At 40.0% G+C, this 17379-nt stretch overlaps 2 protein-coding genes across 8 annotated transcripts in view; both read left to right on the top strand.

Moving 5' to 3' along the window:
- Positions 1-17379, top strand: part of CRY1 (cryptochrome circadian regulator 1) — a 111820-nt gene that overhangs the window by 90066 nt on the left and 4375 nt on the right. Inside the window, exons 12-13 of one of the 3 annotated variants that reach the window (XM_032416179.1) lie at positions 48-151; positions 12565-12647. In XM_032416179.1, the coding sequence (XP_032272070.1) occupies positions 48-151 (104 nt within the window). In that variant the 3' untranslated portion in view covers positions 12565-12647. Of the gene's footprint in view, positions 1-47; positions 152-1100; positions 3335-12564; positions 12648-17379 lie in introns of those variants that run through there. The other 2 variants (XM_032416178.1, XM_032416180.1) reach the window with 2 other exon arrangements.
- Positions 71-14604, top strand: MTERF2 (mitochondrial transcription termination factor 2). Of its 5 annotated transcripts, XM_032416183.1 has the most exons (4): positions 5057-5598; positions 7362-7484; positions 9552-9658; positions 12565-14604. In XM_032416183.1, exon 4 carries the CDS (start codon positions 12624-12626, stop codon positions 13779-13781), a length of 1158 nt encoding a protein of 385 aa, XP_032272074.1. In that variant the 5' UTR covers positions 5057-5598; positions 7362-7484; positions 9552-9658; positions 12565-12623; the 3' UTR covers positions 13782-14604. The 5 variants fall into 5 exon arrangements, with proteins under 5 accessions (XP_032272077.1, XP_032272074.1, XP_032272075.1 ...); XM_032416184.1 differs by lacking the exon at positions 9552-9658 and having other exon boundaries at positions 5058-5598; positions 7385-7484; XM_032416185.1 differs by lacking the exon at positions 9552-9658 and having other exon boundaries at positions 5058-5598; positions 7375-7484.

Genomic DNA, 17379 nt, shown 5'->3' with positions numbered 1-17379 from the left:
ATATTAAACATACACTTAAAAAAAAATACATTTTTTTAAATATGTAGGAAGAAGCTCCATGGGCACTGGTCTCAGCAGTGGGAAACGTCCTAGCGAGGAAGAGGACACGCAGAGTATTGGTCCTAAGGTCCAGCGACAGAGCACTAATTAGGTAAATATTTTAGACCTTTATTTCTTGCTTTAGTGTAGTGTGTGATCAACATAAATTAAGACAATTTCCAAAATGGAGCTAATCATTTTTTTTCAAACTAGAGAAACTGAGGCTTAAACTTTTCAGTGATTGTTACAAAATCAGTTAATTCTTAGATAAGAGAAGTTCATCTCTACTGGACAAATTGCTGCACTTAGTTTTATGGTCATCTTAATTGATGATCTTTAAATCTGAAAAAGTAATAATGTTGTGCTCAAGTTTTTTCTCAGAAAAAACTCTCTTTTTCAATTCCTTACTATGTGACCATGAGTTTAAAACAATTAAAGTGACTTTTTATTTTAGTGGTATTAACATAATCTCTTTATGAACTTTTCCCCAAATCTTTGCCTCTTAAATGTTTATAAGTTTCTTTTATCTGTTGTGATACTTCTGAAATCTAAATTCTTTCCAGTTCAGGAATAGTTTAATTTTTTTTAATATTGGCCCTTTTTAGAGGTATCAAAAAGCCATGGCTATATTCAGTTGAATTGGATGTGGGATACTATTTTATGATTTGTTTATATGAAAAGTATCTAAAACAGTACATTTACCAGTTTTAAAAGACATGTTTCTTCAGTTATCTTAAACTGTTGGCAATTTTTAAATTACTGCTAACTGTATTTATCATGTTGAGCATTGAGTAACGTATTGAATTGTTGAATCAGTATGATGTACACCTGAAACTTAATATAATATTGTCTGTCAGTTATACTTCAGTAGTAATATATATATGAACAGCAATAATAAAAAGTAAAAGTTTAAAAAAATTGCTGGGTTTTTTTAGCACCAACCCTAATTAGACTGTACAGTTGTTGAAGATAAGATCGGTAAACACTCATCAAATTTTTATCATTTAATTCCTTGCAGTCAAACTTTACCCAGTTTTTTTTTTTTCCCCCTTAAATCACAGAAAACATTCAGGAGGAATACTGTTGCAGCTGAAATTGGTGGGGAGTTCACTACTTTTTTCAGTTAAATTATTTTAAAGTGTTCTTCATTGATGGAAAGCAGTTACATTTTGAAATGCATTGTTTCTAATGACATTTCTATAGTTATAAACTTTTTAATGAATTTCACATAGGACAAATGGTAATTTGTATATAAATAACTTGGTAAAAATTTTGCTTAATGTAAATATAAATAGTCACAATTAATATAGACCCATCAATATATTTTTGATAATTTTTCATGTATGGTAAAAGTTAAAGTGGCAAACTGATATTCTGATATAAAAAAGTTTTGAGAGTCAATGTGGGAAAATAGGTTTTTAGACTTTCTTAAAAGACTTTGTTAAAATTTTAGGGCAAAATTTTCTTGATATCATTGTTTGATCTAACTTTACAGTCTTTGATAATAATGTTTTAGAAAATGTGCGCAATCAAAATTGGTAGTTATAGCCTCTGTTAACATAGACAGTATATGTTTTAAATCTTCATGTATGCCTGTTTTGACCCAAATCTGTGGAAGTATCATGTGTTAAGTTCTCTTTGTCTCCCCTTGTTCATTTACAGCTAAGTGACCTTGTTATTAAAGTATATGCATATATGGAATCTTGTGTACTTGGTGGTGGTTGTTTTTTCTTTTCTTTTTAAGTTTTTGTTTTAGTTAAGGGGGAGAGCATTGTTCTGTGAGATGTGATTACAAATCAGAGACAGAGTCTATAAACCACATGTAACCATTCTGGATGAAGGAACAGCTCCCATTTATTTAGTAATAGAGTATTTTTCAAAATTATTCCAAATAAGATTACTAACTTCCAAATGCTTTATACTTTTTATAATACCTATCTGCAAGAAAGATTTAAAACCAAAGAGGTTATTTCAGATAATGGGGCTTATGACTATGAGTTAGTCACTACAGTTAATAATGTGAGCTCTGGAGTCAAAGGCCTGGCTCTGCCACTCATTTGAGATCTTGGGCAAGTTATTAACCTTCTGTGCCTTTTTTTTTCTTATTTATGATATAGGGATGAGAGTAGTATCTGCTTTATACTACATATGAAATGCTCATAACAGTGCCTGGCATGTGGCAGGTTAGTCGATAAGTGTTAGCTGCAGGGCTGCCATGCTTTATAGCTCCCTGGATTGTGCAGTGCACAGTCTGCCTAACTCTATGCTACAGCTGTGGTTAGCTGTTGTTATTCTCATTACTATTATTATCCCATTCCTGTCTCTCGTAGGCTAGTTTTTTCCTTTTGGAATTATAACCAGTGTTTTTTTTTATTTTCCCACTCTTAGTTGTGATAGATGTTCAGTGTGTTAATTGTATTTAAAGGTAACTTTTAAGAATAATTTGAGTCTAAAATGCAAAAACAGTAACATATTTTTTATATGATACCCATTTTAAAAAGCATCCTGAATAATGAATTAACACTGATTGATAAGTTCCATTACTGAGAAAAGAAAAAAAATATGTTTTATCTTCTTTCACCACTGTTAATAAGGAGTGATATTTTAATTGTTTTTCATGATGCTTCTATTTAGCAACCTACTCTTTGGACCTGATTGTACTGTACAGCATTGAGAAATTCATAGACCTGGGATTTGCCATCATCATCCAGGGGAATAAAAGATTCAGGTTTTTTTTGTTTTTAAGTAGGCTCCACGCCCAATGTGGAGCCAAATGCGGGGCTTGAACTCATGGGCCTGAGATCAAGACCTGAGCAGAGATCAAGACGGACACCTAACAGACTGAGCCATCCAGGCGCCCCTAAAAGATTCAGTTTCAATGTGAATAAATACTTTAGTAAAAGAACATTGTTTCAGCAGAGACACTGATACTTTACTTTTAAATGTAGGGGGATTTGGGCTTTTAGGGGGTTTTTTGGAAAGCTTTTTCAGTTTGGTCTAAATTGTAACTAAAAAGAATCACTGAAAGGGAAAGACAGGTATTAGTGTATCTCAGGTAAGCAGATATTTGAATACAGTGTTTTCCCCTAACCAGAAGGGTTAGTGTTCTGAAAACCCTGCTGGTGGTTGAGGGATTTAAGACCTTATATTCATTCAGGAAATGTATCTTGAAATCTTATTAACAAAACCTGTTCTGTTCTGCAACTTGGAAAAATTGAGTTGAGGAAACCAAACTTTTGAAAGAACGCATGCAAAGTTTTTATGCTTTTACATTCACTTGAAATAAATTAGTAAAATTGGGATATAAAAGCCTGATAACAGTATATTTTTTTAAAGATTTTATTTATTTATTTATTTATTTGAGAGAGAGCACAAGCAGGGGGAGCAGCAGAGGGAGAGGGAGAAGCAGACTCCCCGCTGAGCAGGGAGCCCGACATGGGGCTTGATCCCAGGACCCTGAGATCATGACCTGAGCCGAAGGCAGAAGCTTAACCGACTGAGCCACCCAGGCAGCCCATAACAGTATATTTTTAATACATCTCTTAAGTACTAGAAACTTCAGGATCTTCCCACAATTTCAGACATGTTTGTAATTTTCCTATAGGTAATATCCATAATACTGGCTTCTTTTTTCCATTTCTCCATCCAACTGCTTTTTTTCTGATTGCGTGGTCCTAGAAATTCACTAAATACTTGGAATGGAAAAACTTTAGGTAGCCTTTATTTAATACAGTTGGCATAGCTGACTTGGTCAGTTTCAAGTTTTGATTACAATGCACATGATCATATGTATTACCATTTCTTATACAACTATGTGGAGCCCTTGTACAAGCTAAGCTGCCAGCACCCTAGTGTACATGTCTGCTCCCTTCCTCCTGACCAGTGATTGCAGCATGCAGTTCTAAAGTGCTTGAGTTTACATTCCTTAACTGCCTTCCCTTCTCTGTATCCTACTCTAATTCCCTTTTCCTAATGCAGTGAAACATTTTGGTTAATCCAGGTCCCAGATCCTTGAATTGCAGGAAAAAGTGTTCAGTAAAGCCATGAATAATAGGATTTTTATATAAGGATAACTCAGAAGGAGAAGGGTTACTGGACAAGCAGCCCTAGCCTCATATACATGAGCTACTCATTTAATTTTAGAATGTCCTGGAAATCAGAGTTGATCTTGCGATAAAGAGCTAGGATTCTTGCTGCTGCTCAGTGTAATTAAAGTGCAAATGTCAGTCCATCTCAAAAAGCCTATTGAGCACAAACTGAGTATTAAGGCTAGGCTCCAATTAGCATTTCCTGGGTTCCTGTAATGTGCCAAATATTGTTCATAGGAAAATAAATCCGTAAGTTTCCACAAGGAGTTCACAAAGTGAGAGGGCAGTCTGGAAGAATTACGGTGGTGTGTGTTCAGGCTGTGTTAGAACTGTGCACAGTGTGCTATGAAACTCATGAAGGGAGAGATCTCCAGCCTGGGAAAATCACAGCTTTCCCGACTCCCAACTCTATACAGGAGCATAGGACATAGGCAGGGTCGGGGCACCCTGTCTTTGGAAACATTTAACTCTAGTTGGGATTAATCATGTTATTGGTTGTTAATGTCTTTGTCCTTCGCTGTCCTACATGTAAACTCCATCAGGACCGGGAATGTACTTTATTCCCCCTTGTCTTGTCCACTGCTGTCTTCTCATTGCTGTTTCACATGCTTGGAACTTAATAGGCATACCATAAGTATTTGTTGATTGATAGATAAATATAAGAATAAATGGGATAGACATTGGGACTGGCTTTAAGGAGAAATTAGTTTATGAGGTTGGCATCACTGGTAATAATTAGAATGTAAACCACTGGACAGTTTATCGGAAAAGGCAAGTATTTAGGCGAAAGTGGCAGGGGGAGGCTTTTAAAGACATATCAGACACAGTCGCTCACTACTGGGGGCGGGTGGGAGGGGTAGCAGTAAGGCTAGCTATGTTCCAAAGAGGTTTTTTGTTTTTTGAACTACATTTTTTTTTTTTTTGTAAATTAGTTCTTTACCTATCGAATTATTTGGGGAATTCTGAATGGCTATAGCTTCAAGATACAGCGGTTTCTGAGTTACTTTTACGTTTTCTCTTATGGGCTAGTGACATTCCCCAAGGGACAAAACGACCGGAACTTGCTAGCAAGGAAAGGGTGTGAAAATGCCAGGCTCATTAATTGCTGCACCCGGCTGTTTCCGGGAAAGCTGATTCCCACGCTGGCCCGCCTCCGTCGCGCAGCCCCGCCTTGCGTGAGGGTCGCGTGGCCTGCGTCCCGCACCTTGATTGGCTGAGTTGGGACTGAGGGGGCGTATGTCTGCGGGCTCACGGGCCTCCTGTGCCGTGATTGGCTGCGGGTAGAGGGGCAGGGGGCCGGGACAGCGTGCTGGGAGAAATTAGCGGCCCTGTTGGGACCCTAGTCTTGGGACCTTGACCCCTCTTCCCAGGCCTCGGGAAGACGGCAGGCCACGGGGAACCTCGGCGGGGGGAGGGAGGAAGCACGGAGCCGGGGACCCGGGACTCAGTGCGTCTTGCGCGGAGTGGACAGGTGAGTCGCACCCCTTTCTCCGCCGCCGGGGGGGGAGCCTCACCAGCAACAAAGCGGCCGACAGGCAGGGGTCCGGGGTCGCGCACCGAGAAACAGGACTCCCCGCCAGCCGCTCAGCCTCCCTGGCCTGGGCAGATGCCCAGGCGCCAGAGGTCAGAAGTTCCTCTGGACAAGCGCCGGCCCCACAAGATGGATGTGTGGCTGTCAATCATTCCCCGAGATCTTCCTTCGGTCCTCATTTTTTACTTATTTATAAACATTAGGGTTAATTTGAAACTGTCAGATCATACATGTTATAAAAGTAGAACTTAATTGAATTATTACTGATGTTGTAGAGCAGACTGTATTAAGTATGAAAACTGTGCATATTCCAGAAGTGAACTTATCTCCTCAGGAATGCTTAAGAAGCATGAAGTATCTGGGAATAGACCACATTGTGATTTAACAAACATTTGCCCAGAGCATTGCTGTGTAGGGCACAGGGTAAGAGCTGTACTCTGGAGCCAAGTTGTTGGGTTTGAATCCAAGGTCTGCCCTGTTAGCTGAGCAACCTTGGGCAGGTTATTTTACCTGCATCTGTTTCCTCATCTTTAAAATGGGTTTTTGTGGTGATTTAATAACTTTTCTGAGTACTCTGTAAGTGGTTATGGTATTAACTCAATGTAGTCTTCACAGGCACCCAGAATGTAGTGTCCCTATTTTCCTGACACTCCAGCTGAGGCACAGAGAGATGATGTGACTTTCCCACATCACAACACAACCAATGACCAGGAATTAAGTCCATACAGACCACAGTTTTACACACTACCTTAGGCTGCCTCATGAACTGGATTTGTTCATTCAGTTTCAGTTGACAAATACTTATTTTGTTCCCCTGTGGACCAAGTTCTTTGCTGGGTACAAGGGACAGAGAAGAACAGAACTCAGACCCTGCCCTCCCAGTGCTTGCAATCTAGTACAGGTTGTTTACAGCTGGGCTGCAGGGTGCCCATGAATCCTGGTAAAATCTTTTGCAAATGTTGTGAGTACAGGTCTTTTCTTTTTTTCTTTTTGGAAAGAGAGTCTGTGGCTCTTACCAGGTTCTCCAGTGGGTCTCTGATCCAAAGTTAGGAAGAAACATTGTAGCAGAACAGCTAGTATCTAACCTAATGCCTGACAACACAGCATGAGCTTAAAAAGAAAAAAGAAAAACCACTGGTTGAATGGATGAAGAACTTTACAGGAGGTTAAGTGCTACAGTAAGGTTAAGAGCAAGACGCAGTGGAAGAGCACACACAAAGATCCTCCTTGTCCAGGAATGCCTCCTAGAGTCGGCAATGCCAGTGAAGTGAAGGGTAGGGAAGCAATTCATTGGAACATGGTGGTGATGATTCTCTGCCCTCCTGGAGGGTGAGACAGAAACAACACATGAACAGCTGCGGCTATGACAGGTGGCACAGAGGAGCAGTCCTGGTGCCATGAGAGCCTATAATGGGGACAGGAGACTTAGTCTATTCAAGATGGTCAGGGAAGTTTCCCTGAGAGAGTGACCCTCAGACCTAGGAGTTAGGGCCACTTTGGGCATGGGGAACAGCCCTCAGCCTTCAAAGACCCTGTGGTGGGCACAGGCAGAGCACCAGGGACTGAAAAGAACTGGTGTGGCTGGTGGGGTTGGGGGTGGGGCAGATGGGCACAGATTCGGGTAGTGACAGAGCCCAGACAGAGAGGCCTTTTAGACCATGGTGTAAGGCATTTGTATTTTGTTTTATGTCTTTATCCTAAAGTGCCATTGAAAAGTTTATTGCAGGGAGGTGACAAGATCACATTTTGAGAAGAAGTTGGAGAGAAGCCCAAGTGATTAACTGAAGCCCTGGATGAGGACAGGATCTCTGAGGAGAAACTGTAAGGTAAGAAGAGGAGAGGGTCTAGAATCAAGCCTTGAAGATGAGCCTGCAAAGGAGATAGATAAAGGGAAGTGAGAGTGTAGCAAGAGGGGGAAGAGAACTGAGAGTGGGAAGTCCTGGAAATCAGGTGAGAGAGTATTTCATGGAGAAAGTGGTCGACTATGCTGAAAGCTGCAGAGGTCAGAAGAGACAGGAACGAACAGACCTCATTGGCTCTAATCACATGGGAATTGTCTTTATTGGGATCTATATAAGTAGGAGGAGAGGAATTGGAGAGAAAGAAGGATCTGCAAGAATTAACTGAAGGTAAGAGAAAATAGGGTTTTAGCTGGAGTGGCAGTGAGAAGATCCATTGAGCTGAAGGGTGGGAGCCCCAGAGGGAACGATACAGCTGAAGGAGTGAGTATATGAGAAAAAAGGGCTCTGGAGGTGTTCAGGCCAGAGAGGTTGGGATCAGTACAGAAGCAGGGATTACCCTGAATGCTGAAAGGTATAATTGTAGGAAAGGGGAGATAGCAGAAGGTGTAAGTTTGGTGTGATGAGTTGCTCTCCTTTCTTTGTACAGAGTAGAGGCGAGAGCATTGGATGAGAGTGGAGTAGGGGTCAGGAGAAGCTGGAGGTCCAAGCTGAGGAGATTTGACATCGTTGTGGGGGGTATGCAAGAGTGCATTGACCCAGAGATTGTTTTAGAATGGTCTGGCAGAGGGAGCCGAGTTTGCAGCAAAGAAATTAGCCTCCTGGCTCATTCAGGGAATTGCAAAATATCAGGAGAGTGAGGACGGAGGCTAGGTAGAATCAAAAGCTACATTTAATGTATAGTAAAGGAGACCTCACAAATCATGGGGAAGAAAAGGATTGTTCAAAAACAGTGCTTGGAGATAGCTAAACTATTGATAATTTATTTAGACTTTCAGCTCACAACAGAAATTTCAAGTGAATTAAAGGAGCTAACTTCTTAAAATCAAACAAAAATATAGAAGGACATATGGATGAATTTTTCTCTGACCATGTGGTACGTAAAAGCAGTAGGAATCATCAAGAAGAGGGAAACTTCCATGACCCTTGCCCACTTAAAATTAACCACTTTGTTCTGACATGTGCTATACTATGTATGAACTTTGAAGATGTTATGCCGAGTGAAACTAGCCAAATGCAACAGGACAAATACTGTATGACCACTTACTTATATGAAGTACCAAGAATAGGCAAATTCCTAGAGACAGAAAGTAGAAGTTACCAGGGGCTGAGAGGAGGAAAGAATGGGGAGTTACTGTTTAATGGGAACAGAGTTTGTGTTTGGGGTGATGAAAAAGTTCTGGAAATAGTGGTAGAGGTTGTACAACTTTGTGAATTTACTTAATGCCACTGAATTGTATACCTAAAAATAGTAAAATTTATATCTTACCACAATAAAAAAAAATGTAACCACTTTGGTAATGCTGGAATATACCATTTACAACTGAAAGAGAATTGGAGAAAATCCAAAAACAAGAGGATTTTTTTTTTAATATATGAAGAATTTATATAAGTCAGTTTTTAAAAAACAGAAAGATTCCTGTTTAAAAAGGCAGGAATAGTTAACTCACAAAAGGAAATAAAGATGGCCAAAATAATTCATTAAGCTCAGCCTCATTAATAGAAGAAAATGGAGTTAAATTAGTATTGTGTTCATTTTTCACATATCAGAATTAAAACTGATGAACCAGTCATACTGCTTGTGACAAGGTCAACTGAGATCTTTTTTCTGGATAGTAAATTAACAACCTAGCTCTTAAAATGTTCTCACATCTCTTTTTCAGTAATTCTCCTAGGGATTCATCCTAAAAATGATGAAATGTGGACAGATAATCAGCATATTACAAATACTACAAATAGCCCAAATACTCATTCTTAGGGAATGAATTACAGAATTACAGTGTATCTGTCATATGTCATGTACTCATTTTAAATGTTTATAGAGTGTTTTTGATGCCAAGTTTAGATACTTAGAGTGCATAAAATAAATCAATGTATATATGATTTGTGTTGATTATAGAGGAGTCACAACATTTGTGCTCTTCACTTTTGCAGTCAACTGTGTTTGCTCATCAGAGAGAGAATAAGAAAGAGCAAGATAGCGTTAATTGTGGGACAGCTCACCGGGCACATGATGGTTCATCCTGGAGTAAGCAGGAAATGTGAGACGGCCTGCTTTACCCTCCGAGTCATTGGGCAGAAGCATCTTGCCATGGTCCATGTGGTGCTAACATTTAACCTGTCATTTTGTATAGTGTAACCCCCACACTAAGCCACATAACTTCATCTGGTGTTTAGCCAAACACCGGGATCTCCTTCAGTGCTGAGGAGCCCCTTGCTGTGCTAGCCTTACTGGGAGACATTATGTCAGTATTTAGTGTGGTGCCTGCTTAAGACATTTTCAAGAAAAATTCTGAGTCTTCACAATTTCAAATTGTAGGCTGAGCTTAAGACCCTATTTCTCATATACAAGGTAGCCTTGCTTTATGTATTTAAAAATTAAAACAAGGGGCGCCTGGGTGGCTCAGTCGTTAAGCGTCTGCCTTCGGCTCAGGTCATGATCCCAGGGTCCTGGGATCGAGCCCCGCATCGGGCTCCCTGCTCTGCGGGAAGCCTGCTTCTCCCTCTCCCACTCCCCCTGCTTGTGTTCCCTCTCTCGCTGTGTCTCTCTCTGTCAAAAAAGTAAATAAAAATCTTTAAAAAAAATAAAATAAAAATTAAAAGGGACAAGAATCAGAAAAAAACAGACATGTATATCAGATATGAACAGTTGTGAAGGACTCTTCCACTTCCTTATTCTTTTCAGAATTTGGCAAATTCCCTTTAGTGAGAGTGTATTGCTTTTATAAACAGTTATTTGGGACAACCAAAGCATTTAAAATACAGTTTTCACAATTTTCACTTATTCTTTGTAAATAATGTACTTCTGTCTAAAATACAATCTAAAGTTGTATTAGTACAAGAATTTTAGCTCCAGGTTTTCCTAGTAATGGCTACTGTTTATTGAGTGCTTACTATGTACCTGTGCAAAGTATTGGACTCACAGTATCCCTGTAAAGTTTATGTACTTTCTTTCCCTTTTACAGATGGTACTATTAGTAGTCATACTCACTGAACATTTACTGTGAGGGACTGTTCTAATCACTCCTTGTTTACTGACTTAATCTGAGGCTAAGTAACTTTCCCAAGATGACCCCATCAATTAGAACCAGGACTGAGCATGGACATTTTGGCGACAGAGCCCACGCTTCTTCCAGCATGTGGTACAGATGTGAGGCCCAAGCCTGTGGAGTATGGGCTCCAGATTAGATCTGCATGTACCCATCCTCATTATGTAGTATCTCCTCCTTCCTGTTAAAATCCATGGTCCTCCTAGAAATTTTAAAATAGCTTAATTAGGAATCCTCTAAAGGAAACTGGTATTAGGAATTATATGAACAAAACTCTGGTTGAACCACCAGTAGTAAAACAAACTGTGCCTACAATTATTTGGGACACCATGGGCACTAACAATGAGCTATTATTACAAATGGTAAACCAAACTGAGAACATTGTTACTTGTCATTTTTCCTTAGAGAATAGCAATTTATTTGCATTAGGACAGGCTTGAAAGTGAAAAGTCCTTAATCATATATGGCGATGGCATTATTAGGGGCAGAGATTGGATTATGGCTTTTTTCAACTTTCCTTCAAACCTACAAGTAATAAGGGAAGGCTATTGACTAGCTAAACAGTTAATGTTTTTGTGGCAGGGATGCGACACTTAACACTCTCAGCTACTAAAAGTTAAAACGGGGTGCCTGGGTGGCTCAGTGGTTAAGCGTCTGCCTTTGGCTCAGGTCATGATCTCAGGGTCCTGGGATCGACCCCTTGTCAGCTCCCTGCTCACTGGGGAGTCTGCTTCTCCCCCTTCCTCTGCTTCTATCCCCCTCCCCCATTTGTGCATGCTCTCTCTCAAATACAGTCTTAAAAAAAAAAGTTAAAACAACAAACTAGGCGGGGTGCCTGGGTGGCTCAGTTGGTTAAGCAACTGCCTTCGGCTCAGGTCATGATCCTGGAGTCCCGGGATCGAGTCCCACATCGGGCTCCCTGCTCAGCAGGGGAGTCTGCCTCTCTCTCTCTGACCCTCCCCCGCTCTCATGCTCTCTCTCTCTCTCTCTCTCATTCTCTCTCTCTTAAATAAATAAATAACATGTTAAAATAAAAAACAACAACAACAACAACAAACTAGGCATGTTTACATTACCAGAGATAACAAGAAAATAGTGCCGAAGTCCATAATGCATTAGGCACAGTATAGCCATCTCTAGGGACCTGAAGCTGTCAAGTGGGGACAGCTGGTTAGACTTGTAAAAGTATGGTCCCCATTCCACTTAATTTGATTGCCCATTGCTCCACTGGGGCAGTCACATAGCATTCCTTACGTTATCTGGCTAAGACTTTAATTTTGGATTTATAAAAAAGATTTTCATATAATTCTCATAAAACAAGTTTATACTTATTAACTCATTTTAAATAAATTGACTTTGGATAATAATTATTCAGCAGAAATATTTACTCTAAAGTATAAAATTAGAGATGACTCCCCTTCCCCAATAAGTGTTTGCTTCAGCTAAACATAAACTTGAAAATGTAAAATGTTAAAAAAACTTAAAAACCGTGTGTGTGTAGAAGTAAAATATGTCTCCTAAAGAAAAACATAACAGAGTTGTAGGAAAGGGAATTTGTGTCAGAATAACATTTGAGATCTTTGAACTCTTCATGGGCTTGCTACTGATCTGTAAAATGGAAATTACTTCACAAGGTTGTGGCAAAGCTCACATAGACAATGTGTTTATAATGTATAAGATGTCTAAGTTGTGAAGAGGTCTGTTAGTTTCTTTATAAATTATTTAAGAGTATATATGTAATATTCCACAAAAAGTTTGAGGCTAACTTTGGCAAAATTCAGTTTTCCTGTCTAATTTAAATCCATGTTATTTCTGTCTACTGCTTAGAGCCCGGATTTATTTTTGCATTCTAAAAGTCAATGCCCCTTATGTTAAAACCTGTGTTTTCTTTGTTACAGGTAGGCTGAGTACATTCTGAGTCCCCAGGACGGTGGGAATTAGCCAATGGACTGCCGGCATGCTGTGGAAATTGCTGATAAGCTCCCAGCCCTGCAGGCTGTGTTCTTTCAGAAAGATGCTCGCAGCTTCAAAATACAGACCCTCTTTAGCATGCTTCACCTATACAACTGATCGTCAGTCAAACAAAGAAAATAAAAGAACAGTGGAAAAGCTCTCTAAATTTTCAGTGGATATCAGGAAAATACGCAGATTAAAAGGATGGGTACTTTTTGAAGATGAAACCTATGTTGAGGAAATTGCAAATGTTTTACAACTGCTAGGTGCCAATGAAGCTGCTATAGCCAGTATTTTGGAACACTGCCCAGAAGCAGTTGTCTGCAGTCCAACCACTTTTAACACCCAGAGAGAACTCTGGCAGTTGGTCTGCAAAAACGAGCAAGAGTTAGTCAAATTAATAGAACAGTTTCCAGAATCTTTCTTTACTGTTAAGGACCAGGAAACCCAGAAGCTGAACATTCAGTTCTTTCAAGAGTTGGGACTCAAAAATGTGGTCATTAGCAGATTTTTGACAACTGCATCTAATATTTTTCATAATCCTGTTGAGAAAAATAAGCAAATGATAGGTATTCTCCAAGAGAGTTATCTAAATTTAGGTGGCTCCGAGGCCAACATGAAAGTTTGGTTACTGAAATTATTAAGCCAAAATCCATTTATTTTGCTAAATTCTCCTGCAGCTATAAAGGAAACACTAGAATTTCTCCAGGAGCAAGGTTTCACAAACTCTGAAATTCTCCAGCTTCTATCCAAACTGAAAGGATTTCTTTTTCAACTTTGCCCAGAAAGTATACAGAACAGCATTATCTTCTCTAAAAATGCTTTCAAGTGCACAGATCGTGACCTGAAGCAATTAGTTTTGAAATGTCCTGCCATTTTATATTATTCTGTTCCAGTTTTGGAAGAGAGAATTCAGGCATTACTCAAAGAAGGAATTTCCATAGCTCAGATAAAAGAGACTCCAATGGTGCTTGAGTTAACTCCACAGATAGTACGGTACAGGATAAGGAAACTGAATTCCCTAGGCTATAGAATAAAGGATGGACATCTAGCAAATCTAAATGGAACAAAAAAAGAGTTTGAGGCTAACTTTGGCAAAATTCAGGCCAAAAAAGGAAGGCCATTATTTAACCCTGTGGCACCATTAAATGTGGAAGAGTAACTTGGGGACTGCTGCTGCTTTCTAGCATTGCAGAGTGAAGCTGAGGGGCAAAGACTTAAGTGAGTCAGGCAGTTTATAGGCACTAGTAATTTTAAGAAACTACTTAGCTTCTGAGCTGTGTCTAAGTTACCTCTGAGTAGATAATCTCGGACTCATTTGCTATATTTTAAACTATAAACTGCATTTATTTTAAATAAAGTTGGTAATTTTTACCTTGAACTGCTATGTCAAAAAACTCCTGTACTAGTAAATGGCACATCAGTGATAACTTTATAAGTGAATCATTTCTAAGAAATTGACAAGTGCACTCCCTTAATTCAAAGTATGGATATGTTTTTATTTACATAGCACATTTCATCTGGGATATAGACCCAAGTCGTCTTCCTCACCACCAGCTCTGAAACACCATTCTGTGGTCTGAATCCTGTAGCTTAGTGTTAAGTGAAATTAGCAAACTTCCAATACATTTTTTTTTTTTTTTTTTAGAAAAAGCTGATTTCATCTCTTGGTTGGGATAAATGAGTGCCTTTGAGAACCAAGTATTTCTCATTCAAAAAGAATAGAGCTTACTTGTGTGGTTAGTTTAAAACTGCCCATCTCCTCTCATAGAACTCTTTTATGTGCATTCATTACTTTCCCCATTTTATAGATGAGGAAACAAGCTTAGAGAGTCCTGCCAAGTGACAGAGCCCAGATTTACTATGATCTGACTTTGTTCAAACCTGTGAATAGAAAAAGGATTGCTTTAAAGCCACACCATGGGGTGCCTGGGCGGCTCAATAGGTTGAGTGTCGACTCTTGGATTCAGCTCAGGTCCTGATCTCATGGCTCCATGCTCAGCAGGAAGTCTGCTTGGATAGTCTCTCCCTCTGCCCTGTCCCCCTCTTGCATGCTCTCTCTCTCTCAAATAAATAAAGGAGTCTTTTAAAAAGGAAAGAAAAGCCATATCCTTACCTGACATGCCAAAGGAGTACCAACAACAAACTTAGGGATTTTTATGTAAAATTCCTTAAATATGAAGTGATCTAATTTATTTTAAGATTTTATTTATTTGACAGAGATAGCGAGAGCAGGAACACAAGCAGAGGCAGAAGGAGAAGCAGGCTTCCTGCCAAGCAGGGAGCCCAATGCAGGGCTCGATCCCAGGACCCTGGTATCATGACTTGAGCCGAAGGCAGACGCTTAACGACTGAGCCACCCAGGCGCTCCTGAAGTGATCTAATTTATATACATTTGAAGTAAGCAGCTTTTTAGAAAACTCTAAAAATCCAGGTCTGGCTCTGAACGGGAAAGTGTGTGATGGTTGGTACCAATTTTAGTAGCATTCCAAGTTTCTACTTCTAAATCTTGGTCCAAGATAAACATTACACAGATAAAGACTGGCTCACTTTCAGCTGTGGAGTTTGAATTTTGTAACAAATACACAACCAGACCGTTGACTCTGACAAACATCTGTATCCTACGTGTGCATGGCCTTTTCTTAAGTAATGAAAAACCTATTAGAAATGCAGGCCATGTCTTTATTCAATAAGCAAATGCAAGTAACCCTCACTATCCAAATGTTTGGTTCCTTAGGGTAGTGAACGATACTCCCATGTAGCACCTACCGAGTGCCAGGCATGCTGTACTTTAGAACCCTTAGAGTTGGGTACCGCCATTTACTGCTACACAAGTGAGATGCAGGCACAGAAAGGGTGTCACCCAAAGTTAAACAGGAACGTTTGAGCAAAAGAATGGCAGGCAGCAACAGTTGGGGCAGGACTGAGTGTCAGGGAGAGTGGGACAGGATGAGTGTCACCTGTCCATCTAAGGAACAGGATCTTGTTCTAAGTGTGATGGGAAACCTTCGGAACCTTTGGAAAGAAAGTGGTGTTTCAGAGCTGGTGGTGAGGAAGACGACTTGGGTCTATATCCCAGATGAAATGTGCTATGAAAAGTTCGCTTGTTGTCCTGACATAATTATCAGTGGTGTGCTTATCTTCCACTCTCAGAAGTGGCCTAGTTTGGAACAGATTATACATTTATATGGTTACCTTAGTTCTAGTTCATTTTATTTTGAGATGCCTACTAAATATCTGAGCAGAGATGTCAAACAGGCAAATGGCAAAGTCTGGAACTGTGAGAAGTCAGAACGGGAGATAGATATTCAGGGATCATCTGTGTTTCAATGATGACTCTAGGGGCGCCTGGGTGGCTCAGTCGTTAAGCGTCTGCCTTCGGCTCAGGTCATGATCCCAGGGTCCTGGGATCGAGCCCCGCATCAGGCTCCCTGCTTGGCGAGAAGCCTGCTTGTGTTCCCTCTCTCGCTATCTGTCAAATAAATAAAATCTTTAAAAAAAGCTACGACTCTAAATGAGATTGCCCAGAAATAATTATAGATTTGTAGTAGTGGCTGGCCACACCTGGAAGGAGTTGACCAAAAGAGGTCTGCCGAGAAAAGAGGGCATGGCCAATAATATTGAATGCCATGGGGTGGTCAATTAAGATATAGATAAGTGACCAATGGATTTGGCAAAAAGGAAATCATTGGTTGGCCTATCAAGAGCGATTCTGGTGCAATGAGAAAGGTAAGAAGGCAACTGGAGCGGGTCTCGAGAACAGGAGATGAGTAGGCTGCAGAGACTGTATAAAGTTTCTCAAAAATACTGTGAAGGGAAGCAGGAAAATGATGGTTGTAAGATTAAGCATAATTTTTCTTTAAAGAAAGCAAATACCAGAACATGTTTATATGCTGATGAGTATGACCCAGGAGAGAGACAGGGATGAGATGGAAAAACTACAGGATGAATATCCTGCAGGAAGTTAAAGCGGACTGACTTGGGATCAGAGCAGAGATCGTAGTCCTGGTCCACAGAGCATGGGGACGGATGCAGGCAGGGTGACGGGGTAAGTGGTGCGAGAGGAGAGTTGCTGTCAGGTTGCCTCTTACAAAGGGCAATAGGGTGGGAGGGGAGTACTGCAGGAGGGCTGGAAAGAGAAGATGTGTTGTTTTGAGGAATAAGAAAATGAACATACAAGAGGGTATATAAGAAAGTTTGGCAGGGTTGAGTGGCCATTAATTTGTAAAAAGCCTAGTCAGTACATCAGCAAAATTGTGCTCAGGTCCAGGCGTGGAAAACCAGAGGCAGTCACGGTTATAGAAATACACGTACTCTGACTTGACGAGATTAAATTTTTAGAAAATTTGGCCATCATGGCCAAACATAGTCTACGGACTTTATTTTCCCTTAGACCAAATCCTATTCCATTAGTTTTTAGCCCTTGAACCTTTCTGCCTTTTTCCATAATTGCATTCTTATTTCTGTCTTCCTAGAATAAAATTTGAAATCTTCAAAATCAATGATATAGCAAGGAGAGACAGCCTTACATAAAACACTAGAGTCAGATTTTATTTCCTCCGTGAAAAAAAAAAGGCTCTAATAACAAAATTATTTCAACAGTTTACACTAAATTCATTCCTGTGGCAAAGTGTAATTAGCTGCCAAAATAAGTGATTACCTATAAGACTTCCAGGGAACTCCAGTTAGTTAGCCTGGGAAATCAAGCGTATAGTCAGCACTGACTGCCAACAGCAGAATGAAGTACTGGTTACTGAGTA

Source organism: Phoca vitulina, unplaced genomic scaffold (genome assembly GCF_004348235.1).
Source record: "Phoca vitulina isolate PV1807 unplaced genomic scaffold, GSC_HSeal_1.0 scaffold19, whole genome shotgun sequence".
NCBI lineage: Eukaryota > Metazoa > Chordata > Mammalia > Carnivora > Phocidae > Phoca > Phoca vitulina.
This window is presented reverse-complemented; position numbering and strand designations above follow the sequence as displayed.

Excerpts from the sequence above, each read along its gene's own strand:
- MTERF2 (XM_032416186.1), top strand. The coding sequence starts at position 12,624 with ATGCTGTGGAAATTGCTGATAAGCTCCCAGCCCTGCAGGCTGTGTTCT.